A 27,119-nucleotide genomic window follows, 5' to 3' on the forward strand; every position below is an offset into this window, starting at 1 on the left:
CCCCCCTCCCGGCTCCCCCCGGGTTGCTAGCCCTTCCCCTCCTCCTCCCGCCGCCCCGGGTGGGGAAGCTGCCTTGCGCAAGGAAGCACTTCTGAGCCCGGGAGACCTGCCCTGTCTCTGGCTCTTCAGCCATGAAGATCGCGCCCCCCTTAGCGGGAAGGCAAGTACCCCGGTGAGGGCAAGGAGGTAAGAGGGGCTTCTTTCCCTTCCGCGGTTGCTACTTCGCGAACCCCATTCCACAGGGAAGTGGGGAGCAGAATCTGAACGCTGCCCTGCTTTGTCAACCCGTGTGTTCCTCCACCTCCTTCAGGACACCCCACAATTCCACCCCCACCCCGGAGCTTGACGGCATATGATCACATTGATATTTATAAATATTTCCATGGGCTACTTGCCATTTCACAGTGGGTTCCAGTTTGGGCAGAATGCACCACATTTCGATTTGCCTACTTTGCTTTCCCGCTATACCCTCCAGTTAAACTTTTTTTGGGTTATCGCATTCGATCTGAACAGTTTCTCTGGCCTGTTCTGAATTTCTGAACGTGACGCTATTTGTTTGGGGTTGACTTGGTCCGACAGGTTTGAAAATGTGTGGTTATCTAGATGTTAAAATCTCTGGCTTGCCTCCAGCTGAAGGAACTTAAATTAATCATGCCTGTTAGCTTCAATAGGTCTACCCTGAGTAGGGCTAGTATTGAATGCAACCCAAAGTGTGCTCCTCCTCTTTTAAATGAGGGATTGGGGATTAAGGAATGTTCTATCTCCATGGGTGTAGCCAGGATTTTTGTGGGGGGTGGCAGGCCTTTTGTGGGGGGGGGGGCAGAACCTCCGTTAGCTATGTATTTTTATGTGTTCTTACTGATTTAGGGAGAGGGACGCAGGTAGTGCTGTGGGTTAAACCACAGAGCCTAGGACTTGCCGATCAGAAGGTTGGCGGTTTGAATCCCTGCGACGGGGTGAGCTCCCGTTGCTCGGTCCCTGCTCCTGCCAACCTAGCAGTTCGAAAGCACATCAAAGTGCAAGTAGATAAATAGGTACCACTCTGGGGGCAAGGTAAACAGCATTTCCGTGCACTGCTCTGGTCTGGTTCACCAGAAGCGGCTTAGTCATGCTGGCCACATGACCCGGAAGCTGTACGCCGGTTCCCTCGGCCAATAAAGCGAGATGAGCACTGCAACCCCAGAGTCGGTCACGACTGGACCTAATGGTCAGGGGTCCCTTCACCTTTACCTATTGATTTAGGGAAGCAGCTGCCCCCACCCCCCATGTATATCTCATTGTTAATATCCTTTAATTCTTTAGTAGAAAGATTGCTCCAGAACGTTTCTCGATAGCCTCCTATAATAAATTACTCCCTTGCCTCATCCCATGTCTTTTGAATTAATAAATTACAATTTTTCTGAATTAATTAATTCACTGCCTTCTCCTTCTCCTAAGATAATACAGGGCAGTTTGGGCAATACCCTTGGGCGAGCTTCCTTCTTTGGTGGTGGGGTCGTGGTGAACTGAGAGCAGGTGGGGGGCACAGTTGTCTGAGACGGTTTACCATTTTAATTCCCCACAATGCCCTGGAGCAATGCTACCTTGAGGGCATTGTGGGAAATTAAAATGGTGGCTCGACCCAGACCCCACCGGCATGGTTTGAAACAGTCTCATACCACTTTAAACAGTCACTGCTTCTTCCAAAGCACCCTGGGAAATATAGCTTTTGTTAAGGGTGCTGAGAGTTGTTAGAGACCCCTATTCCCTTCACAGATCTGCAATTTTCAGAGTGATTTAACTATCAATCCCTCTTTACGGGAAACTCTAGAAATTGTAGCTCTCTGAGGGGGAATAGGGGTCTCCTAGCAACCCTCAGCACCTTTAACACACTACAACTCCCAGGGTGTTTGGGGGGAAGAGTTGACTGTTAAAAGTGGATGTGTGTGTGTGTGTGTGTGTGTGTGTGTGTGTGTGTGTGTGTGTGAATTTGAGCCTTTTGCTCCTCTGGAACCAACTCTGGTCACATGGCCAGCAACGCTGAGTAGGGAACCTGCATAATAACTACAGTCATACCTCGGAGTCTGTTCCGGAAGTCCGTTTGACTTCCGAAACGTTCAGAAACCGAAGCATGGCATCTGATTGGCCACAGGAAGCTCCTGCAGCCAATCAGAAACTGCAGAAGCCCCGTCGGACATTCGGCTTCCAAAAGAATGTTCGAAAACAGGAATACTCACTTCTGGTTTTTAATCGTTTGGGAGCTGGAACGTTTGACTCGCAAGGCGTTTGGGAGCCGAGGTACGACTGTATTTTTGTTTGGAAAACTGATGGATATACACAGAAAGATCTCATTGTTGCCTATTCAGGGTATTATGCCAGGGACCTCTGGATCAGGGAAGACAAGCTGACACAGTCACCTCCCTGACTCCCATCAGCCTGGAACACCCCAAACCAAAGGAGGTACTGGGCACTTCTCCATTGATGGGACGAGGACTTATATGGGATGGTGAACTCATGGTCCTCAGTTAGTTATTGGGACTAAGAACAAAGAGATCTTTGTCTTTCAACCAGCCTTGGACAGGACAGTCCTTCGAACAGGATGCCTTCAGAAGAGAACAGGGATGTGAAACTCAAGCCTGGAGGCTGCATGTGCCCCTCTAGGTCTCTCTGCCTGGTCTTTGGGACTCTCTCCTTGCCACTTCTCCACCGGCCGTGCTTCACACCCTAAAGGGGTTTTGCCTGGCTGGAATGTGTCTTTGAGCTCTGTTATGCTTCTTTGCTAGCCTGGATTGAGGATAGAGAGGGGTGTGTAGAAATTAGCCTGCTGTGCAAAGGTAAAATGAACTTTGGTTGCTCTGGCCCCCAGAAGGTCATACAGATGGGCATGTGGTCCTCACCCAGAAAAAAAGGTTCCTTACACCTGAAACAGAGGACTGTCATCTTGAAAGCCCTTCAAATAGAAGACAATGTCTTTTGTAAAGTAGGACACATGCCCCCCACACCTGCCTAGCACCTTCTTCTGGGTGTTCCCATGGGTGAACATTGTCTATAGGAAAGTGCCTGCAGAAAGTTACTTTGATAACATTGTTCCTGGTAATGCAGATTCCCTTGGGGCATTATAATTCCTGAACTGTATGATGCTCCCTCTTGGGTTCCAGACTGAACTCTCATTTCTAACAAGGGACATTTCTGGAGGGGTTAGAAAACAGTCTTCTGTGCTCGCGGCTGGGACATTGGTGCGCTGCTGGGAAATTGAACTTATCTTTGATGTCCTTGTTTGGAAAGTGACTCATCAGAGTGAAGTAAAGGTGAACCAAAAAATTGGAACACATTTCTGCAAGGCTGCCAGAAAATGAAATAAAAGTGCAGCACATTACTGCCCAGTCCTTTTAAACCCCACCCCCCACTCTATAATGCACAATAATCACATGTAATTTTACAGTTAGATCATACTTCATATGGCCATAATTAGAGGTTCATTTGTTTCATATTGATTGCTGAGCAATGAAGATGGTAACCATTTCCCCCCCGCTGATTGGATCTTTCCTTCTCATAGCTGCTAATATCTGTTTATTATATTTTGTATATCTTATTCTTCTTCACAATCATTAAGTGTGAAACTTTCCTCTTTTCCCGCAGCTTTGCTATTAAAATGCAAGCAGTTAGTAGCATTTGAGAGACCAGGGCAAAAGAACCTTGGCTCATACCTGTGTTGTGTATTGCCAATACCATCGTTAAAGGGTCTAAAAGTAGATGGGTGTCTACTATTGCTCTAATTTCTTGCTTAATTTCCATCCAGAAGTCTTTGATCACCTCACAGTACTTTGGACAGCTTTGCATCTCCAACAGCGGCCAGACATTGTCGTGCAAACCAGGCCTATAAGTCTTAAGTCAAGAGAGCTATCCCTGTACTGTTGATATTTCTCTTACAAGAGGCCGTGTCCTCCTGTGGGGCCAAGTCTTCTCTATGTAGCATCAGTCCACCATCAGTCCACCGGCTGAGAGATCCACATGTGTACATGCTCCCCTGCCCCCAAGCAGCTGGGAATGCTGCCTAAGTGTTTAGCGTTTTTAGTGTTCAGTGGGTGAAGGCTGGAGAGACCAGGATACAGATTCTGATTCGGTCCTGATGCTACCTGTGTGACCTTGGGCTAGTCACACTTTCTCAGCTCAACCTACCTGTGGAAATAATATGGGGGAACCATGTGTGCCACCCATTGTTCCTCGGAGGAGAAGTAGAGTCAGTGTGTGTGATGGTGATACTCTGATCACTACTTTCTTTTCTTTTTTTCTTTTTCAAATTGATATTTTATTGAAAAAAAATTCTGTTATAAAGCAACAAAGTGATACAAAATGAAAAAAAGAACAAAACACAAAACTGTGTTAAGGGGAAAAAACCATTATACGAATACAGTCTTACCTTGGTTCGCCAATGCCTTGCGACTTGAACGTTTTGGCTCCCGAACGTCACAAACCTGGAAGTAAGTGTTCCGGTTTGTGAACGTATTTTGGAAGGTGAACATCTGGCGCAGATTCCGACTGAGTGCAGGAAGCTCCTGCAGCCAATCGGAAGCTAGGCATTGGTTTTCGAACATTTTTGGAAGTTGAATGGACTTCCAGAATGGATTCTGTTCCAGAACCAAGGTACGACTGTATATACCAAAATACCCTAACCCATACATTATTTTATAAACTTGCTATTATTATCCTAATACTCATGTAAATATTAAAAGCATACTACATTTTGCATGAATTCGTTCCGAAAATTGTTGTATTTATCCAAGTGGAGTCTACGTCTGTAAGCAGCCCGTTTGTAGGTTGCAAGTGTTATCATATTATCAAACCACTGATTAAGGGAGATCATGTCTTTATTCTTCCAGTTCACCAACATCAATTTCTTGGCTACCATTAGAGCACGTAAAATCCATTTTTGTTGTCCTGTTGTTAACTTCCATGTAGTGGGTATATGGCTCTGAACTACCACTAATTTCTTTGCATGCTCAATGGAAAGGTGGGCGGTGCTGTGGCTCCAGGATTTCGGGGGCCCTTGGTCTTGGCACCCACAGCACAGCCTTGCAACCTGTAAGAGCTGGAACATGCAAACTTGAGAATCTGCTTAGGGTATATCTGATGTTCTTGACTACTCTGTGCAAACTATAAATGGCAGCCCTGTTAGGTCAGCAGGCTCTCTGTTGATCTCAGGGTCCTGGCAGGTGCCCAACTTTGCCTCCTTCTCGACTCAGCCCTGGCAGATGGGTTCAAGGTTTCTTGAGGCTTATATTCATCTTTTGTTGCCTACAGGGCTTCCAGACTCCCCCCAGCCCCGTAAAAAAGGCCTCCTCTCCTGGAAGACCTGAATTTCGGAAAGGAGGATCCAGCAGGTTTGATGATTAACCAGTTCTGAAATGGCTGAAAAAGATGGTGAGTTGCAATTTTTTTTGAAGGCCCTAGAACCTCCCATGCCTTTTTCCATTTAACTCCTGGCTTTCCTCCCCAGCACCCCCACCCCTCACTCAGCCAGAGCAGGACTTAAACATTAACATTTCTGGCTGATTCCTGCTGCCCTGGGAAAGGCAGTGAGGTCATGTGCCCATTAAGTGACCTCTTGGCACCCTCTCTCTAGGTTTTTGTTCCGTTCGGAGGTGGGCAAATTCCACAGGGTGAGTTGTGTTAGGTTTGCTGCAGGTGACTCTATGCTGCAGCAAAGAGTGTTTCTTGTTCTTGTTTGTAAGTGACGCCTGTGAGCCTCTATAGAGTCCTTAGAGCAGAGATTAATCCAGCTCTGATTTACTCGACCCTGTCCTTGTCTTGGCTTCCACCAATGACAGTATATAAGACTCATACCTTTCTATGTATTAAGCCAGACAGACTGTTGAGTAGTAGCAACCTTTTTCATCCATACTGAAGGCTCCTTGGATTCCCAGAGCCTGATTTTCTGACAAAGGTCTTTTTAGTGGTGGCACCTGTTTTAAGAGGGTGGAGCTACCTCAGGTGTGTTTTTACACACTGGCCAGTGAAAATGTCTCTCTTTATCAAGGCTTTAGAAAACCAACTCCATATCTGTGTTGTTGCTGTTAGTTTTATGGCTTTGCCACCTTTGCTGTAAATTTTAATTGGTGTTGTGAGTGATCATCGTGGTGGGTAGCTGAGTGAAAATGTATTATTATTATTATTATTATTATTATTATTATTATTATTATTATTATTATTTAAATTTGTATACTGCCCTATGTAGTCCAGCAATGTCTGGAGAGTCACCTGTTTGCCAGACCCACTGGAAAGAAGCCACTACAGCAGCGGTGAAGAACCTTCAGCCTTTGAGCCTAATAAGGCTGCCCAGGCCACCCCATTTGGCCTGCAAGGACTTTTGGACAATGCTCCACCCAGGGCCGTCTTAAGCATATCTGGCGCCATGGTGCAAAGATCCCTCCGCACGCCCCGCCCCCCATTTCCCAGAGTTGTCAACCTTTTCCCAAGCCTCTGTGGAGATCACTCTCCTCCCGCGGAGGCTTGGGAAGGAAGCTGCACGCCCGCCAGCCATATGGTTGATGGGGCACAGCTGGTGGGCGTACAGGGAAAGGGGAGGCTGCCGGCAAAGCTGTGCAGTTCCCCACTCACTGGAGCACCCCTGAGAGGCTGGCACCCTGGCACAATGCACCACTAAGCCCAATGGGAAAGATGGCTCTGGCTCCACCTACCTCCACTACAGCTGACACTACTTACGATGAAGATAAAGACATGGCTCAGCCAAAAGGGGATTTGTGGGCACCGCCAATCAGCTCTGAAGAGCATTTTGCAAGGGGTTTCATAAGAACTGACAATCAGATCATAGTCTGCAAGGACTGCCCATTGGTGTCTGGCGGAGAACTTTGCGATGGCAAGCAATTATCCAGAGCCCTTTGCAAAGCCTCTACAAGACCCAACAACCAGCTGATTGTAAGGTCTTGCAGAGGGCATTTGAAAGTTTTTGCCCCCATCGTTTGATTTCAAACCAGATGGGCAGAAAAGGATCTCCCGACATCATTGCGATGTCAGGTGATTGATAAATTTGGCCCTGCATGTGAGGAGATGCGTCCCGCAAAAACAGATCCAATTCCCAATTCCTGCAACCCCACTACTTTTCTTCTTAGTCTGGGGGCAAAGCAGAGAGGCACATGAGTAGTGGTCTCCCACTGAGCCAGGTGATAATGAAAACCTGATTTCTATTTCATTTGAAGCTGAAATGATTACCTGCATGTGAAGCTCTTTGATTTCAGTTCTAACAGCTTGCCTAAGCTGAAGTCAAAGTGATTTTGACCACATCCTGCTGCTGCTGTTTTGCAATCCTCCCTAAATTACAGGCAGGTGCCAGTTTGCATAACTTCAGGAGAGGTGTTAAGGTTATAGCTAACTAGCTAGCAGGAATGCATGCACAATAAAGACCTAAGAATGTTTCCCTGGTTGTCCAGCCAATTCCTGCTTCTAGAGCAATTAATAGCAGCTCCAGGGTATGGTACTTGAAAATACCAAAGGGTGTGCCTCCTCTTTCCCTATTTGCTGCTCTGACGCAGCAGGAAACAGAAAAAATATAGCTGCAAGCCATCTCGTACCTCGGCGTTGATCATCTAGCTCTTTCCAAGTGGTATGTAGGTCCTGGGCAGTAGTACTGCCAGATAATGGGAGAGGCTCCTGGCTTTGTTTCCTAACCAGTGAAAAAGAGGTGGGGGCAAAGGCCTCCAGTTATTACAGTGCCCCATGCACTTGTTGAGAATTGCTACTGCAGGTGTGCCTTTAAGGAGCAATCTGTTGCAAAACACATCCGGCAGGGAACAAGACTTCTTTCAAGAACATGGAGTTCCCCCCTTGTTAAGTTTGCCTGCAAGTGAGTGATACATCTGTGGTTTTGTAGTTGGCTTTTTGCTGTCTAACCATCTCTCTCTGCCTTCCAGGGGGCCTGAAACGACGCAACTGGACTTCGCCAAAGGTGGTGGCTGTAGTAGCCAGCGGCTTCCTTCTCTTGGCTGCGATCGGAGTTGGGAGCTGGGCTATAGGTGAGAGTCTTTGCAGGGCTGGAAGAGGCTGTTCACACGACACGGTGCACATTAAAAACCAGTGATCATTCCTAGTTGCAGGGTGTGTGTGCCTTTTATATGTATGTTTCCGTGTGCAAGGAAAGGGCACTCTATCCAACTCTATCCAGCCCAGGAGGCCTTTCAGTAGTTGCCCCAAAACTCTTCCCATAAAAGATTCCATCTCTTTTCAAGTACGCTGTAGGAAACAGCTGTAATTTTAACACCAAATGCAACACCAAACAGGGTAAGAACAAATCCCGGAGTAGGAATCACATACAGCTGAAAACCACTGGTTAAAAAACAGGGCAAATGTATCAGATTCAATGCCAGGCTATTTCTGGAGAAATGGCAAACCCTATAGTGTAAGGGTGGTGCTGGAGGAGACGCTTGAGAGTCCCATGGACTGCAAGAAGATCAAACATGTCCATTCTTAAGGAAATCAGCCCTGAGTGCTCACTGGAAGGACAGATCCTGAAGCTGAGGCTCCAATACTTTGGCCACCTCATGAGAAGAGAAGACTCCCTGGAAAAGACCCTGATGTTGGGAAAGATGGAGGGCACAAGGAGAAGGGGACGACAGAGGACGAAATGGTTGGATAGTGTTCTTGAAGCTACCAGCATGAGTTTGACTAAACTGTGGAAGGCAGTGGAAGACAGAAATGCCTGGCGTGCTCTGGTCCATGGGGTCACGAAGAGTCGGACACGACTAAACGACTAAACAACAACAACATAGTGTAAGGGAGTTTCTGAGCGGGCAGCAGTATCCCAGTGGTATGAATTCCTGTAGAAGATGGCTCTGCTGGAGCGCTCCCAAAGCCATTGAGGAGCCAAAGTCAGCTTTGGGTTTGGAACCTGATAGTACTACATCTAAGGAACCCACAGCAGGACCTGCAAACATGGTGAAGACTGTGACAAACCATATCTGAGCTTCAGACAGAAAGCTGATAGTTGTTGACTTCACCACCACATGGTAATGGACCATGTAAAAGGACCAAGCTGTTCTTCCACAGTCTTACTGGAAAGTATGTGCTGAATTTGCTGTGGATGATGTTCAAGACATTGCTGCCTACTGCCATGTGAAATGCAGGCCAACGTCCCAGTGTTACAAGAAAAACCAAAAGGTGCATGGATTGTCTGAAGCAAACAAGCAAAAGCTGGAAGGAACCCTACAGTAACCACAGATTTCTGTGTCATAAAGTGCTGACGGTTAAATGATACCCTTTTCTGCATAATGAACTGATCAAGTTAGAATAAGTGCCCCGATGAGCTTTTGTCGCTCTGTCCTGTAAATGAGAAGAATAAAAATGTATAAAACGGCAAAAAGAGGAGGGGGGAGGAAGAAAGAAAGAAGATGAATCTACCAATCCTAGCATTGCGTGGACAGGCGGAGTCCCCAGATCCCGAGCGGTCCCCCTGTCATGTGGAATAACGACTCAAGATAATGTGCTATGGGATTAAATTGGCCACAACTTTATTAAATTTCAAATGTGGGTAGACCTTGGCTCAGGCATTGGGCGTTATCCCTCCCCAGTCCCCAGCCTGGGACCTAGGGAGCATCAGGGTTATCCAGTGTTTGTGTGGGGGATGGGCCGGCTCTGGAGAACATATGTTGAAGCAGAGATAGCCGCCCCCGTTACGACGCCGCCGCAGGGGAGAGCAATGACGACCTTTCGGCGTACGGTCAAAGCCTCCCTTCAGAAACCCCTTTAATGGGGAACCCTGGTATCGCCGCTGCAAAGAGGAAGATGGACAAAAAGATTCCGCCCAAGGCCTGATACCGCCACCCGAGCCCGCAAAGATTGCCTTCTCGTCGCCAAGACTACCTCCCTCTATTGTGTGGGCAGGTAATCCCTCCCCTACCTGGCCTGATCTCCTTGGCAACGCTTCCCCCAGGTGGGATTGGACAGCTGACTGTGGTAGGCGGAGACCTCCAGGTATCCCACCTGAGGGAAGGCGTCCACGCAAAGGTCACCCCCCGTTTTATGCGGGGAGCGGTCATTGCCTCCTATCTAGGGTTGCGATATTTCAAAAAGTGAAAATCTGGACAGAAAAGTTGTTTTGTTGACCTTTTTTTTTAGTTTTGCCCAAAGTTGTTGAGCAAAAAATTGAACATTTAGAGCTATTTTTAAGGGAAATTACCAAAACCAACATTGCTAACATGGGTTGCCATATGTCCAGATTTTCCCAGACGTTGAAACAACTTTCGTCTGGACACTGTTTCTGACGACCAATTGCCGGCTATGTCTGGGAAATTTCAGACAAATATGGCAACCCCACTCCTTAAGATGAATTCTGTTCAAACTCAGGGGTGGGCAACCTACGACCTTAGGGCCACTTCTGGCCCACAGCCTAACTTCATGCGAATACAAGGAGGGGGGTGGGAAGGGGAGTGGCTAAGAGAGAGAAAATGGGGTACCCTTTGCACTTTTGACTCTAGCCCCACCCACCACTGGCATGGGGACCTCAACTGATTACTCCCAAGAGAATGAGACCCTTCACAAAAAAATTAAAAATGTTTCCCACTTCTGCTCTAACTTCACCTTCCTGTCTCTCCATTGCAGTGGTTTCTGTGCTCAGAAGTGAAGGTGAAAGCCTGTATGTTGGTGAGTGTTTGCAAGAGAGCTGTGGCCTCTCTTTTTACATACGGCATCATGTCATAGGGTCCAGTTTACTGGTCTTCTCTAAATCCCTGATCTCATAAATTACCGTATTTTTTGCTCTATAAGACTCACTTTTTCCCTCCTAAAAAGTAAGGGGAAATGTGTGTGCGTCTTATGGAGCGAATGCAGGCTGCGCAGCTATCCCAGAAGCCAGAACAGCAAGAGGGATTGCTGCTTTCACTGCGCAGCGATCCCTCTTGCTGTTCTGGCTTCTGAGATTCAGAATATTTTTTTCCTTGTTTTCCTCCTCCCAAAACTAGGTGCATCTTGTGGTCTGGTGCGTCTTATAGAGCGAAAAATACGGCACTTACACAATGCTTTCCCCCAGCGTTCCGTGTGCCTTTTCTCAACCACCCCCAACAATAGCCCTGTAGGGCAGGCCAGTCTTATATTTCTTTCCTGTACCTTAAAGGCCTAATTTTTCAGCAGAGGTTTGATGGGAACAGTGCACAGGCCACATTCCCATCATGACTTCAAAGCGTTACACTATCTCTTTAAACAGTCATGGGTTCCCCCAAAGAATTCTGGGAACTTCAGTTTGTTAAAGGTGCTGAGCGTTGTTGGGAGAGACCCCTGTTCCTCTCACAGCTGCAGTTTTCAAAATGGTTTAGCAATAAATTTCTCTTCACAGGGAACTCTGGTATGGAAATAGGGGTCTACTAACAGCTTGCAGCACCCCTAGCAAACTTCCTCCTCCCAGAATTCTCTGGGAGAAGCCATGATGGTTTAAAATGGTATCATAGCCCTTTAGGCACGAATGGGGCCAAAGTTAAAATCAGGCAATTCACTCCCACAAGATAAAGCGATGCCTATCAATTTGGGTGGTTTTGAAAGGGGTTTAGACAAATTCATTGAGGATATGCTATGAATGGCAGCAGGCCTCTGAAAACTGCAGTGGGAGAGAGATGTTGTCTTTCCGCCTGGCTTGCGGACTTCTGGAAGGCACCTGATTGGCCTCAATAGGAAAAAGGATACTGGGCTAGCTAAGACCTTTGGTCTGATCCAACAGGGCTCCTCCTATGTTCAGTCCTGAGGTAAATGTGGGGAATTGTGTGAGAATCCATTCAACTGAATTATCCCCAAATGCTGATGCCATGGTGCACCAAATTAAACATTCATTCAAGATTGTTCCTATATGGATAATTTAGGCCATCTGCTATCAGCTGAAGCACGAAATCTAGGCCTGAACTTACTGTACACATGCCTATATAGTTGCTCATCATGCCAGGTAGATTTCATTGCACAACGGGAGTATTTGGGGGAGCTCTCAGAAGCCGAGCTAGGAAATTTAGGGGTGAAGTCAATACTAGTCCTTGCCCATTGAAACGGATGTGCACAACTAACTTGGAGTCATTTATCTCTGTGGGTCTGCTGTGAGGAGAAACTAGCTGTTAATTAACACGTCATATTTCTAATTTGGCTGCGCCATGGCGCCTCATGCAAGCGGGAGATGCCACCATGAATTAGGAAAGGATTGGTCAGTGTTGGGCTGCAGCAAAGGTGGGGTGAAGTGTGGGCGTATCCTGCCAAGATCTCACACCTTTGTTTGGTCAACGCAGTCCAGGTGAGCTCCGGCGACCTGCGCCTCACTGTGTACGATGAGAATGAAGGGAGGTGGAGGCTGCTCTGTTCGTCGTCCTTCGATGCCCAAGTGGCCACCCTCAGTTGCGAGGAGATGGGATTTGTCAGGTACTTCGAGATAATGGTAATGGCTGAGGTGACTAAGGGTGAGCGAGAGAAGCATCGGCAGAGGAGGCCTTTTGGAGCAGAAGTTTAGAAGAGGGAGCCTCGCCGGCCCACCTTGTCACATAAGAGGGAGAAAACCTGCACCAGCTGAGATGCTCTCTTCTATGTAGTACACAGGACCACCCCCCCTTTTAACTTGGCTGTCATAATTTTATCCATTTCACAAAAAAAATTACACTGCTTCATTGTAATGAAGCCTTACAGCAGTTTGCAAAAAAGAATAAAACCACCAGTAAAAAATTATTATTTAAAACCTAAAAAAAATAAAATAAGTAAATGATAAGTTAAAAACCTGATTAAGACGCATGCCAGCATTCAACATAACCGATGCTCACATGGGTCTGTAGCCCTTTCCAGGCATTAACTGCATGTAGGGCTTTTCACCTGTGGAAAGGGAAATAGGGCTGTACCATCAACTGCATCCCAGCGCTGTAACCCCTGCCGGCTCTGCATTTAGCTCAGGTGCCTGAGAACTTCCCTTTGCAGATGGCCACACTGATCACATAGACACTGAGGACAGATCCCCTTGTTTCTGCACATGAGAACTGTAGCTGCATTCAGTGTGTGAGAAGAGCTTTGGAGCCACTGGCCACTGGTAGAACTTGTGTGAGAGAGGTGAGACCAGTTGAGAGATGTAGGTAGGGGTGATCCGGTCTAAGGAGCCTTGGAAAATGGATGGGATGGGACATGCTTCCTCCCCAAACTGTTGGGCTGAACCAAATGGTCATGTTTGAGTCTTGTTTTGCTCACCCCAAAGAGTGGATGGTGTTCAGGGCATGATCAAAGCAGCCTGCAGGATGCCCTTCCCCTGAGCCAGAGAAGGGAGGCTCAGTGCCAGAGCACCTGCTTTTGGTGCAGAAGGCGGCAGGATGAATCCCTGGCATACTTAGCTCAAAAGCAGCCAATATTGAGCAGCCGTATTCTGCTCTAAAGCTTTAGCACTGGAGAGGGTTGGACTAGATGACTCCTTGGGGGTGGCTTCCAACTCTACGATTCTATGGACACCATGGAGGGAGAGGGCGGTAAGCTGGCGCTTTCTAGATCTTGTTGGACACCAGTTCCCATCAGCCCCAGCTAGCATGGCCAGTGGTCAAGGATGATGGGAATTCAACAATACGTGGAGAACCTCAAGAGGTATTGGAGAACAGGGCTGAGAGAGTCTTCTGCCCAGGTGGGTGACTCAATCCAGAGTTAGGGCAATGCTTCCTGTAGTGGTCACATGGGCGATCCTGGCCACTCAGGGGCCCTTCTAAGGCAAGCATAGTCAAACTAGGCCCTCTAGATGTTTTGGGACTACAACTCCCATCATCCCTCGCTAACAGGACCAGTGGTCAGGGATGGTGGCAGTTGTAGTCCCAAAACATCTGGAGGGCTGAGTTTGCCTATGCCTGTTCTAAGGCAACCTCTTTCATTGCCCTTTAAGAACGATCCTTGAAAATGCACTAAGAGGGTGGGGGAGATCTCTCTCAGTTCTGGTGCTGGGATGTAGGCATGGTTGTTGCATTGATACTGACCCCCTCTGTGTTTGCCTGCCTTTAGGTCTCTCTCCTATTCAGTTCTGGCTGCTGACAGAGCAGGGGCCAATGGGACATCGGGCTATTTCTGCGTGGACGAGTCCCGCCTACCTTTTGCACGAAGGCTGAGTGAGGCCATTGTGGTGTGGTAAAGTACAAGATGGACTAGGGTGGGAGTTGAAATCCAGAAATGTCTGAAGGCCACAGAATCAAAGCCGAAAACCCTGATGGTGGCTGAGAAGCACTAGGCTAGGTTTCCACAGTACCCCATATCTTTTGTCGAGCTGGGGTGGGGTAACTTAAACACGTTGCAGAGTTCCCAAAAAATAGACCAGAGGCAATTCTATTCCGTCCATCAGAGCTTTATTGCTACTGAAAGCAGATGAGCATAATGGTCACAAATCCAATACATTCAGAAATGGCACAGTCCATAAGAAATCCAGTTGCAGCACTTACAAAAACTTATAAACTTATAACAAGACTAAAACTTAACACTAAGCATACTATGTACAGAACACCACACCAGAAGGAAGAGAGATAGAAAGAGAAAGTAGGTAAGCCCCAGGCTCCTTCTGGCCTATATTTATAGTCAGCATGACCGTAACAGAAGGAGATAAGAGAACCAGTTTAAGCCAGCTGTACTCAGCTTCTCTGAAGGAATAACCCAAAGACCATGAACCTTCATCTTGTTTCTTTCACAAAGAGAAGGTTCCAGAACCCTCATGAATGAATTATAACAGGAAAGATCTCTACACATCAGATCAATGCTTTCTGCACTAAGAAATGCAGACTGACACCTTTGACCCTTCTGGGTGGGGCTGATGGGAGTCCAGCAACATCTGGAGGCCAACAGTTCCCTCTGCCCTGACCTAGGCCTTGTAGGACGACCTAGACTTGGACCAGTTAGGGCAGGCATGGGGACCTTGACTCACCAAGGGTTCCATATTTGCCTGCAAGACCGTTTTTGTGGAACCATGCCCCGCTGTCAACCAGGTGACATCACCTTGATGGGTGGGTTTGATGGACGCGGGGGATTGCAGCAGAAATCAGGGTTGAAAGTTCCTGCTCCACCCATCAGCGGATGGGGAGTTCAATCCTGCTTGGTCACTGTCTCCCCTCACTCGCCAACTTTAACAGGTGGGCAGAACAACCCACATGCCAGTCACCTGATGTTAGACAGGTCCACCTGTCAAAATTGACTTATGTTGGTGGGGCCCATAAATGTTCCCCACCCGCTGGTCTAAGGCGTTTGGCAGTCCCATATGGTGCATCTCACAGACTTAATCCCAACACCTGGTGACTGGATTATATTCTGCCCCCTTTTGCTGCTCTCAGCTGCTAAATACTTGCCCTATTCCCCTAACAATTGGTACTGGGACTGACCCAGGTGTGGGTGACATTGATGGCAGATCACTTAAAGCACATGGTTAAACTACAGTTCCCAGGATTCTTTAGGGGGAAGTCATGTACTTTAGATGTGTCTGGGATGAGCTGTAACTGTACTCGAGTGAGCACAGACATACTAGGAAAAGCACATCCATCACCAGAATGCTCACCCTTTCTCTGAAGCTTCATCACCATATGCGTATACCAACAAACTGAATGTTGGCTCAGTCTTACCCCATCCTCTGCTGTTTGGGCAGCCTGCCTGTCTCTTTGTTCATTTTTAAAAGCATCTCACGAATGCTCATGGGTGCATGCATTCATCTGTTGCCTACAGCTGGCTTTTGCTGCAAACTTGCAGAAGCGTGAGTTATTGGGGTTTTGCTTAGAGTTTGACCCTGGAGAGAAAGAGGTACCGTTGCAATAAACCCAATAAGGGCTTAAAGCAGGCTTCCTCAACCTCAGCCCTCCAGTTGTTTTGAGACTACAATTCCCATCATCCCTGACCACTGGTCCTGCTAGCTAGGGATCATGGGAGTTGCAGGCCAAAAACATCTGCCTGGCTTAAAGTCACTGTAAATGTGTGACATTGACATGGCCAAGGTCATTTAGTTCATAATGATACTGGGGGCTGTGTGTAAGCTAGGCTTTTGAAAACAACACCTTCCCCACCCAGTTCTGCACCGGGAAAAGGCACTGTGTGAATTAAAATAAGTGAAAATATCCTTAATGTGCCTATTTTACATCATTCCCCTGCTAGCCACAGGGAACACAAGGGACTTTTAGGGCCACTATAAATCCTACTCAATGTGAATTCCAGCTTTCAAGTTAGCGAGAAACTGCACCATTGCCTCCAGGTTTGTCATAAGGCCTAGAATCTTGGAAATCAAATGCAGGTGGAGATGTTCAGGAACATGAACTCCCCACCTGGCAGAAAGCTCAACTTGCAAGGAACCTGAAATACACATGTTCCTGATGAAGGTTCGCTCTCCTTCCTTTCTGCAGCTGAGCCCTCTCCTCTTTCTCTTTCTCTCACAGCGAATGCCCGACAGGCCGATTCCTGGCAACGCTATGCCAAGGTATGGAAACCCCGAACCCTCCCAAGGGCACCATCTTGATCCTCCTGCCTGCGTACAGGTCTCTCTCTCTCTCTCTCTCTCTCTCTCTCTCTCTCTCTCTCTCTGCTATCTTGAAGTTCCTCTAACTCTTTCCCAAGTCTCCTTCTGTTGTTCAAATGCCATTAACAGCTTTTCATTTTCTTCTTCTGACCTGCTCACACCTAAACACCCCTTGGGACAGTGGAGGCTGTTCTGTTAGGGCAAATACAGTACGCACCGCCAGCCTCAGCAAGCCCCCACCTGCCTGCCTTCTTATTTCCAACCAAACCGGGAAGTCCAGAAGGTGGCCCTGACTGCCAGCGGCCAGCACCCTCCTCCTCAGTCTCATTGCTGCCCTTGCAGAAATCATCAGGGAGGACAGGGGCAAAACCACAACTGACATTGGCTCTCTGGCTCCACCTACAGTTGGACTCCCTGCCTTCCACCCTACCAGCCCCAATGAGCACCAGCCATCACTGCTTTTTTAGTTTACCGGCCTTGGTGCTAATGCGAATGTGATCTCATGAAAGCAGACAGAAACTTGCCTCAGAACGAGGAAAGAAAGGCAAGGTCAGCTCTAGCTTTGAGGAAGCCATCCGCAGGGTGCCCTCTGGTGGGCTCCTTTGTTGCCAGCAGGTTTACCCATTAGGAGTGGGTCAATGCCTGGCGGCCGCCATTTAAATTTCCCACTATGTCCCTGACGGCTCTGATGACCTTGTGGGAAATGGAAATCGTGAGTGCTAGTCTGTCTGTGTGTGCATGAAATTAAAGGGTGCTCAAGGCAGGGGGTGACACTCAGCCCCGCCAGGAACCCCAGTAACTGCCCCCCAAAAGCTGTGTGGAGAAGCTGGGACTGGATAAAGGTTCTAGAAATCTACGGACTCATTAGTTGTCAGTAAATGTTAGAAACCTACATTGCCTCTTATCGAGGAATGGCTAAGGAAATACTGTGTGAAGCTTAGGGATGGCAGTCAACACCCTGAGATGGCGGAGAAAACATGGCCTCTATTTATTGGTCCATCCAGTTAACTTGGCCATTTGGCATTTCGTTTTTAAGTTTGCTTGCCTTTTGTGTGGTAACTTTGCCGAGCAGCGCTACAGTTCCCAATGTTCCCTGAGAAGAGGGCTTGATGGTTAAACTATTCTGGGAGCTGTAGTTCTCTGAGGGGGAATACAGATCTCCTAATTACTCTTCGGCACCCTCAACAAACGACAGGGCCTAGAATTCTCTGTGGGAAACCATGACTTAGGACAGCATATGCCGTGGGGCCTCAGCCACCCTACAACTGGGGGTGGGAGGCAGCGGGCGGACAGTGCGGAGCCTGCGGGTGTCTGAGATGTGTGGCTTGGGCATGCTGCAGGCCCCGCGGTGAGTGCTGCCCGCCATTTTGCCACCTCCCTCAGGGTGACACCCAGGGTGGCCCGCACCCCCGCACTCCCCTTCCTATGCCCCTGTGTGGCCCATGGCATGCTCTTCACGCAGCAGAATGAGGTGGCAGGATTCTGAGGCAGGGGTTTGCATTGTACTATTTCAGGCAGGAGGAGGTGGATACCACAAGAATGCTCCCTGAAATAAAAACTTGAGATGGCAAGTTGAAAACAAAAACACAGGCCTATCCCATCAGGGAGAAAATTTCTAACCCAGCTGCTCCCTGTTGCACTAGTTTTCTACTTGTGGGGATGTTGTGGTTTTTTATGTGCTTAGCATTAAAAAAAAAGCCCCCCCAACAACACCTGATGTGGTACAGGCTATATCCAGATAACTCTGGTCTCTGCCACTAATATGTTGGCGTGTACTGAGGTAAGGGCAAGGAGGAGCCTGGTCCAAACAGGGTCTGCTCCCTTCACATTGGCATATGTGGAGATGGCTGAAACAGTTGAATAATACCAAACCACTGAACATCCACACCACTGAAACACTTGAATAATAAGGAAACGTCTCATTTGTGGGCAGCAGAGGCTGTGACTGGGGCAGGTCTGTGAATTATTTTGATGACATGCAAGGGTTGTGTGAACCTCCCCTCTGCATTATGTAGCGTACAGGAAGTAGCGATGACCACCAACTAGGATTACTTTAAGAGAGGATTAGACGAACTTAGGGATGTTTACAAGGCTTTCATTAGCTACTAGGCCATTGGAACCAAAGTTGGTGTGCATGTTCATGACAGTATTCTGCAGGTCAGGTATGAAACTCAGCTCAAACCCATAGATCTGATTTTGTTCTTTACTCTGCAGCAATTGTGGGAATGGGATAGACTCTTTTAAAAAAATGTATGTCAAATCCTAGAGGGTAGCCAGGAAATGGCCCCCAGTTTTAAGTGACGTTACCTGATCACCTGAGGTGTTTTTAGCCAGATCCTGCCCCTTGAAGAACTCATGCCTGTTGTGTTCTTTGCAGACTGTGGACGTAGAAAGTTGTCCATGGACCGCATTGTGGGAGGACAGGACGCCAGCTTGGGCAAATGGCCATGGCAAGTCAGCCTGCGCTATGATGGGACGCACCTTTGCGGTGGCTCCATCATCTCCAATGAGTGGGTTATCACGGCTGCACACTGCTTCCCAGAGTAAGTCCCTGCCATATCTGTGTTTGCTATTGTGATGGCTCCCAACTTGGTAAGGTTGCTCCTCTCAGGGCTTGCCCTGATGTTTTAGAGTGTTTACTAGGATGTGTGAACCCATCTGAAGGTAGCCCTGTTCAGGGAAGTTTCTAATGGTTGATGTCTTACTGTGTTTTTAATATTTTGTTGGGAGCTGCCCAGAGTGCTTGGGGCAACCCAGTCAGATGGGTGATATATTATTAATATTAATAACAACAGCAACATGAAAAATTGAACTGAATGGCCTCAGTTGGCTTCAGTTTTAATTTGTCCCAAAACAGATGTGATTAGAAATGAACAAATCATGGAATTGAAGAGTAGGAAGGGACTCCAAGAGTCATCGAGTCCAACTCTCTGCAATGCAGGAATCTCAACTAGATCATACATTACAGATGGCCACCCAACATCTGCTTAAAAACCTCCAATGCCCAAGAGGCTACCACCTTCAGAGGGAGTCTATTCCATGGCTGAACAGCTCTTATTGTCAGAACGTTCTTCCCGGTGTTTAGTCAGAATCTTCTTTCTTGTACAGTGGATGCTCGGGTTGCGAACATGATCCGTGCAGGAGGCAAGTTCGCAACCTGCAGTGCCGCGTCTGCGCATGCGCGGGTTGCGATTCAGTGCTTCTGCGCATGTGCAAAGCACGATTTTACACTTCTGTGCATGTGAGACTGCTGAAACCCAGAAGTAACCCGTTCCGGTACTTCCGGGTTTTGGCACGTCCGTAACCCGAAAAAATGCAACCTGAAGTGTCTGTAACCTGAGGTGTGACAGTAACTTGAATCCATTGGTCCGGGTCCTAGCCTTCAGAGCAGGACAAAACAAGTTTGCTGCATCTACCATGTGGCAGCACTTAAGATATTTAGCTCTTTACCAGGCTAAACATACCCAACTCCCTCAACCGTTCCTCATAAGGCTTGGTTTCCAGACCCTTGATCATGTTGGTTGCCCTCCTCTGCACCTGTTCCAGCTTGCCATTATCCTTAAATTGTGGCACCCAGAACTGGATACAGTCTTCCAGATGTGGTCTGAGCAAGGTGGAAGAGAGTGGGACTATTATTTCCCCTGATTGGGATACCAGAATAGCATTGGCTTTTTTTTTTTTGCTGCTTCTGCTGCTGCACCACGCTGTTGACTCACATTAAGCTTGTGATCTACTAAGACCCCTAGATCCTTTTCACATGTACTACTGTCAATCCAGGTGTACAAATGTGTTCGTTCTGTTGGAGGTTTTCCCATCGGCATCTGGTAGGCCTCTGTGAGAACAGGATGCTGGACTAGATGGGCCACTGGCCTGATCCAGCAACCTCTTCTCATTCACACCCACCCACAAGCCACCAACAACCCTGGCAATGTTGTATAGCTGTCCTCCTCCAATCTCTTTCTGTGTCTTAGGCTGATAGCTCACTTGGTAGAGCATGAGACTCTTAATCTCAGGGCCATGGGTTCGAGGCCCCACGTTGGGCAAAATATTCCAGCATTGCAGGGGATTGGCCTAGATGGCCCTTGCATTCCCTTCCACCTCTATGATTAATTTCGATTTTGATTTCAACAAGTCTCCCCCATCTCTCTGCAGGAGGAATCGAGCACCAAGCAGGTGGCGGGTGTTTGTGGGAGCCGTTTCCCAGCGCTCTGCTAAGGGGCTGCAGGTGGGTGTGACAAGCGTCGTGTACCACGGTGGCTACCAGCCCTTCCTGGATCCCAACAGCGAGGAGAACAGCAACGACATCGCCCTGATGCACTTGGCAACGCCCCTTTCCTTTAACGGTGAGAATGTGGTGTCAGGAAGGTGGTTTGGGGAAAGAGTTATTAAGAGCCTGTGGGGCAGGGGTGGGGAATCTGTGAGCCCTGGTTGTTGGACTCCTCCTCCCCCTGGGCCTCCCCAAAATCCACCCAGGGAGGAGGGCAGAGGGAAGTTGGGCAGGAAGAAATGTGCTGATGGAGCGATCATAATAGCGCAGTGTTGAGATCCATCCATAGGATTCCCAAGCCACGCCAGTTATGAGGTTGCTAGCATGATTATACAGCATGTCACCTGCCTTGCAACCTTATGATGAAGGGTAAGGGAGAAATCGGAGGAAGGAAGGAATGTACGCTTGCATGTCCTATGGGGCTGCGATGTACCGCAATGCAGAACTTGCCTTTCAAAGTAAGGTGAAGGTTGCGCCCAAGCTTCAACTTGGGGCAACCACAGCAGAAAAAAGTTAACTCTGCATTCAAAGCCAGTGTTGGGGTTCAACATCTAATGGATGATGGGCCTGGGCACCTGCACACTGGCAGCGCCAAGCAGCCAGCTGAGTTTTTTGGCATTCAGGAGAGTGGATGGGTGACAGTATGAGCAACCACCGCTGTCAGAAGAGGCAACAGCCACCATCACCTGCTCTCTCTTCTGCAGCATGTCTGTTTGTGGGAGACTGATTGTGCCTTCCCCAAACTCCCTTTCCCCCTCTGGAAAAAAAGAGGCGTCAGCCCAGTGCATAATATTCATGTTTCTGAGTGTGTATGTGAGAGACAGAAAAGAAAAACCCATGGATGTGAGTGACCCAGAAGCTAGGAGGCAGGATGAAAAAATTCATTTGCCTTTTGACAATACTTTTCTCCCCACAGAATATATCCAGCCCATCTGCCTGCCAGCTTTGGGCCAGCCTTTGGTGGACGGCAAGATCTGTATCGTTACTGGCTGGGGCAACACCCAGTACTATGGTAAGTACCTCTTGCCACTGCTAAGATGGCAGCAGCTCTTGCAAGCTGTGTTGTGTATCCTTCCCGCTTCTTATGCAAGTACAGAAATGGCTGTGGGCTGCATCATTCACCTGATAACCTCAGAATTCTGTCAGTTCTTTTTTTTAAAAAAGCTGCGAGGCTTCAAGGCAGGTTTAATTGATGTGGGCCATTCCTTAAAAAAAACAACAACCCAGAAGCCAAAGGGAGAACTGATGTAAGGGCCAATAAAAGCAGAATACAAAGCAAGTAGTTGTGGGCTTGCTTGCTTCCCTCCCCATTGTCTTTTAGGTTGCAGAACTTAGCCTGCCATGATACAGAATCCCTGTAATTTTGACTATTTCTCCTGCTTATATGCAGACGACATACAGCTCTGGTTACAGGCAGGTGAGATAAAAAGTGGTGTTCCAGTTGCAGCCCCTTGCATCACTCTGAGCTGCACATTTTGGCAGCTGTTGCTGCTTCTACTGGGAGTTAATCCCATAGTGTTAACAATGCCCTGTATTCCAGTACAGAAACTGTTCTTAACCTGAGGTATCACTTTAGCTAATGGGGCCTCCTGCTGCCGCCACCACGTGATTTCTGTTCCCATCCTGAAGCAAAGTTCTTAACCTAGGTACTATTTCTGGGTTAGCAGAGTCTGTAACCTGAAGCGTCTGTAACCTGAGGCACCACTGTATTGTGAGGAAGAGAGATAAACTTCTCTCTGCCTACGTTCTCCACATTGACCCCTTTGCTCGTTGCACTTCCTTGTGGAAGCAGAAGGCCTCGGCTTCAAACCCTGGCATCTCCAAGGATCAAGGAAGCAGGCAATAGGAAAGACCTCTGCCAGAAGTACTGGAGACCTGCTGCCAGCCAGAGCTGACTGCACTGGGTCAATGGACAGATAAGTCCAACCTGTTTACTAAGCCTGCTTTCCTATGGCACTCGGTTCTTCCGCTTTGTAGGGCAACAGTCTGACATGCTGCAAGAAGCCAGCGTGCCCATCATCAGCACCAGTGTCTGCAACAGCCCCGACTACTATGGCAGCCAGATCAGGCCTAGGATGTTCTGCGCTGGCTTTGCTGCCGGCGGAACAGATGCCTGCCAGGTAGGTTGTGCTGGGCAGTGGGCAAGGGCAGGGCTGGGGAGGCAAGGGAATATAAGTGATTGAAGGTGGGCGAGGTGTGGTGGACTGCATTTAGAAAGAGAGAGCACGGTGTGGGTGTTTGGCAGAGGTGGAGAATATTTGGTCATCCAGATTTGGCTGGTCTGCATCATTCATCATCCTTGACCATAAGCCATTCTGGCTGGAGCTGACGGGAATCCTGGGGGGTTGGGGTGGTACAAATTCCCTCATCTTTAGTGTTTAGTAGACTATTTGCTGAACAGCAAAGCAGAGCAGGATGCATGGTGAATTTGTTCAGACCCAGGCAAAAAATATCATGGGGCTTAGGCCAACAACTCACATTTCTTCCCTACAAGGTTTATCCCTTCAATTATCTTAGATGCTTTTTCTAATGTGTGTGTGTTTTTTATGAGCAAGAGGTAAAGGACAACCAGTGTTGGTTCTGCCAGTTGGCTTCTCTGCCTGCTAGAATGGAGGGCAAAGGGCTTTTAAACCCATTCTTCTCCCTGTGAAGAGCGACAGAGGCTCAGTCAGAATTTTGTAGTGCTCTAGCTGTTGAACTTTGGCCTGCACGGGATAACATGTTTGCTATCGGAATGTTTTTCTTCTGTTTGAAAAAACAAAACAAAAACCATAACGGCGGCCATGAGGGTTTCAGATTAGGATCATGGGGTTGTGACAGCGCATTAAAATTAGAGATTAGGTTTAAAAAATGTAGCACATGTACAAGTTGATCAGACCTGCACACATAGCTAGTAGGAGATTATTAAATAGCTTTATTGGTTACAAATGCCTGATTGGAGCTGGAATGAGGCATATAACATCCCTGGGGAACATGAATGATGGGGGGAAAGGGGCTTACTCTTTCCCTGTGCCATTTCCCTGCTGAAAATTGTCCCTCCAGAACTTAATTCTTGCCCTCAAAGGCATCACTGCAGTTCCAACCCACAGCTGTGGGCTTTGATTGGCCTGTGTTTCTGCTTCAGCACCCTGGCCTTACCTGGTCCACATTTCTAGTTAGAGTGCTATACTATAATTATAATAAGAATAAGATTAAGAATAAAAAAATATTTATATCCCACCCATCTGGCTGGGTTTCCCCAGCCACTCTGGGCGGCTCACAACAGAATATTAAGAATACGACAAAACATCAAACATTAATAACTTCCCAATACAAGGCTGCCTTCAGATGTCTTCTAAAAGTCAGATAGTTGTTTATTTCCTTGACATCTTATGGGAGGGTGTTCCACAGGGAGGGCACCACTACCGAGAAGGCCCTCTGCCTGGTTCCCTATAACCTCACTTCTCGCAGTGAGGGAACCACCATAAGGCCCTCGGAGCCGGACGTCAGTGTCTGGGCTGGATGATGGAGGTGGAGATGCTCCTTCAGGTATACTGAGCCGAGGCCATTTTGGGCTTTAAAGGTCAACACCAACTCTTTTGACTTGTGCTTGGAAACGTACTGGGAGCCAATGTAGGTCTTTCAGGACCGGTGTTACATGGTCTTGGCAGCCACTCCCAGTCACCAGTCTTGCCGCTGCATTCTGGATTAGTTGCAGTTTCCGGGTCACCTTCAAAGGTAGCCCCACGTAGAGCGCGTTGCAGTAGTCTAAGCGGGAGATAACCAGAGCCTGGTGGAATGAGCAAGGGTTGTAACTCCTGCTTTCTTCTGCCTGGCAGGGCGACAGTGGCGGCCCCTTTGTGTGTGAGGATGGCATCTCCCGGACTTCCCGCTGGAGGCTCTGTGGCATTGTGAGCTGGGGCACCGGCTGCGCCCTGGCCAATAAACCAGGGGTCTACACAAAGGTCAACGACTTTCAAGGGTGGATCTATCGTGCCATGAAGGTAAAGGGCACCCGGGGCAGTTGGGTGAATCAGTTGCAGGAAAAGCAACAGGGAGAGGCTTGCGGCACCCTAAAAGTTAATGCAGCGGTTGGCAGTCTTTTGGGGATGGTGCTTGTGCAATGGGAACGGAGGCAATTGGCTGACAGGCAGTGACTCCAAGCCTCCTTTCTGCAGGGATCAGTTGCACTAGTGAGTGGCAAGTCAGGTCATGCAGCCAGTTCAGCAAGATTGAAGGTGATGACTTTCGCTATGCCCTGCTTTAGGCAGGTGTCAGCTGTGATATCGAGTTTCTGATAGGTATCTCGGCAGCTTAGCCGATCCCAGAAGGCTGATCTCAATCAGCTGACTGCCTCCCTTGCCATTGCACAATTGGGGATGCGCTTTAAGGCTCCTGGTTGTGCCTGGGAAGACCTGTCTACCTGCCAAACAACCAACATCATCACCATCGTATATTTATATGTCACCTATTTGGGTTGCCCGCGCCACTCTGAGCAGAATTGAACAAATTATGAAACCATGGTAAAACATCAAACATTAAAAAATTCCCTATACAGGGCTGCCTTCAGATATTTTCTAAAAGTCAGATAATTGTTTATTTCTGATGGGAAGGCGTTCCACAGGGTGCCTGGTTCCCTGTAACTTCAGGGAAGAGCCAATGTGGTATAGTGGTTAAGAGCGGTAGACTCGTAATCTGGTGAACCGGGTTCACGTCTCTGCTCCTCCACATGCAGCTGCTGGGTGACCTGGTCTAGTTGCACTTCTCTGAAGTCTCTCAGCCCCACTCACCTCTCAGAGTGTTTGTTGTGGGGGAGGAAAGGAAAGGAGAATGTTAGCTGCTTTGAGACTCCTTCGGGTAGCGATAAAGCAGGATATCAAATCCAAACTCTTTTTCTTGCAATGCGGGAACTGCTAGAAGGCCCTTGGAGGTGGTTGTCAGTGTCCGGGCTGAACAATGGGGGTGGAAATGCTCCTTCAGGTATACAGGGCTGAAACCATTTAGGGCTTTAAAGGTCAGCACCAACACTTTGAACTGTGCTTGGAAACAAAGTGGGATGTCACATAAAATGTCAAGCGTAGGGCAGGTTGGTGTGGTTTGAGGGGAAATGGCCTTGTGGGCCAAACTGAGACCCACACTGGGCCTGATTAGGCCAGTTGGAGGTTCCAAACCCCTGTGTTACAACATCCACTGGTTAACTGGTGTCCAATGTAAAAGATCTCAAGTGAGCACATAACCAGTGCATTGCTGTGGAAAGGCAAGGGAACACCTCTCCTGTCCTCCCAGCACATCTGTCTGTCTGAAGGCCCCAGAAAGATGCACAGCCTGCCTCTCCTTTTGTTTCCCCTCCTGCAGACTCACTCCCATGCCAGTGGAATGGTGATCCAGGACTGAAGCCCCGGAAGAGCGATGCTGAGCCGTCTCCGCCTCGCCAACCTCCCCACTTCCAGTGTGAGACTGCTGCTTTAAACAAAATGGGGTGGGGTGGGGCAGAAATGACATTTTACAGAGAACAAACATTGTCCCATCCAACTGTGTGCTCTGGCATAGCCTCGTGGAATAGGGCAGGGGAGCCCTTCTACACTGTGAAGTCACCGCTCCTCCCTGGCCCTTTAAACATCTGCCAATATGATGCCTTTGCTTTGCCAGCCTATCAAAGGGGTGCTTCTGGTTCTTTAATGGCCCATCTAGGAATGAGGGTCGGCTTTGCTTCCCAGGACACCTGCGACTGGCTAATCTGTGGTTGCTTTGGTGTGGCTCATTACCCAAATCACACGAACGTGAGACCCTTAAAGTATTGAATTCTGGCAGGTCAAGAATTTCAAAAGCAAAGGCCCAATCCTTGGAAGTTTTTCCCAGCTATAAAGAAGGGCAGAAGCTGCATTTAAAGGGAACCCCCACAGCAACTTCTCACACTACCCCAGGTTACACTCAGGATGGATGAAACCATCATGATTTCTGACTTGAAACTGGGGTGTCCTGATTGTCCTGATTTCAAGGCTTGGTTCCCCCCCCCAGTTCCGCCCCAGCAGCGGATCCTGCCTCCCTGCCCCTTGCAACATGGCAGCCAGCTACGAGCTTGGCAGTGCGGCTTGATGATGTCATTTCCCAGGATGCCGCTGGAAGCTGAGACACACACAGAGAGACAGAGAGGCAGAGCATGGGCTTAAAAGGGCTGTGGTGCAGATTGGAGCCAGCAGCGGTGTGGGAGAGTCTTGAGCTGCTAGCAGGGTGGGGAAGAGGTCGGTGGGAAAAGGAATGGAGGGCTTGGTGCCCGGGGCTAGGGTCCCGCCCAGTAACTTGCGAGGTGGCAGCAGTGCCTCTGAGCATGTACAGAATGCACACATGCATATTTCTACCCCTCCCCCCACTCCCCCCAGCCAGAAACGCCTTGCATTCCTTAGATGAAAATGCCCTGATTTC

General features: G+C 48.3%; 1 protein-coding gene across 2 annotated transcripts; it reads left to right on the forward strand.

The window, feature by feature from the left end:
- HPN (hepsin) lies at positions 1–26,565 on the forward strand. Of its 2 annotated transcripts, XM_053398297.1 has the most exons (13): positions 1–186; positions 5,281–5,400; positions 7,908–8,009; positions 10,591–10,632; positions 12,249–12,378; positions 13,975–14,097; positions 16,371–16,411; positions 18,828–18,993; positions 20,603–20,793; positions 21,634–21,729; positions 22,695–22,837; positions 24,536–24,700; positions 26,052–26,565. In XM_053398297.1, the coding sequence occupies exons 2-13, from the start codon at positions 5,385–5,387 to the stop codon at positions 26,088–26,090; spliced, it is 1,254 nt and encodes a 417-aa protein (XP_053254272.1). In that variant the 5' UTR covers positions 1–186; positions 5,281–5,384; the 3' UTR covers positions 26,091–26,565. The 2 variants fall into 2 exon arrangements, with proteins under 2 accessions (XP_053254272.1, XP_053254273.1); XM_053398298.1 differs by lacking the exon at positions 24,536–24,700.
- Positions 26,566–27,119: the final 554 nt, after the last annotated feature.

The sequence above is a fragment of the Podarcis raffonei genome, chromosome 8, assembly GCF_027172205.1.
Source record: "Podarcis raffonei isolate rPodRaf1 chromosome 8, rPodRaf1.pri, whole genome shotgun sequence".
In the NCBI taxonomy this organism is placed as follows: Eukaryota; Metazoa; Chordata; class Lepidosauria; order Squamata; family Lacertidae; genus Podarcis; species Podarcis raffonei.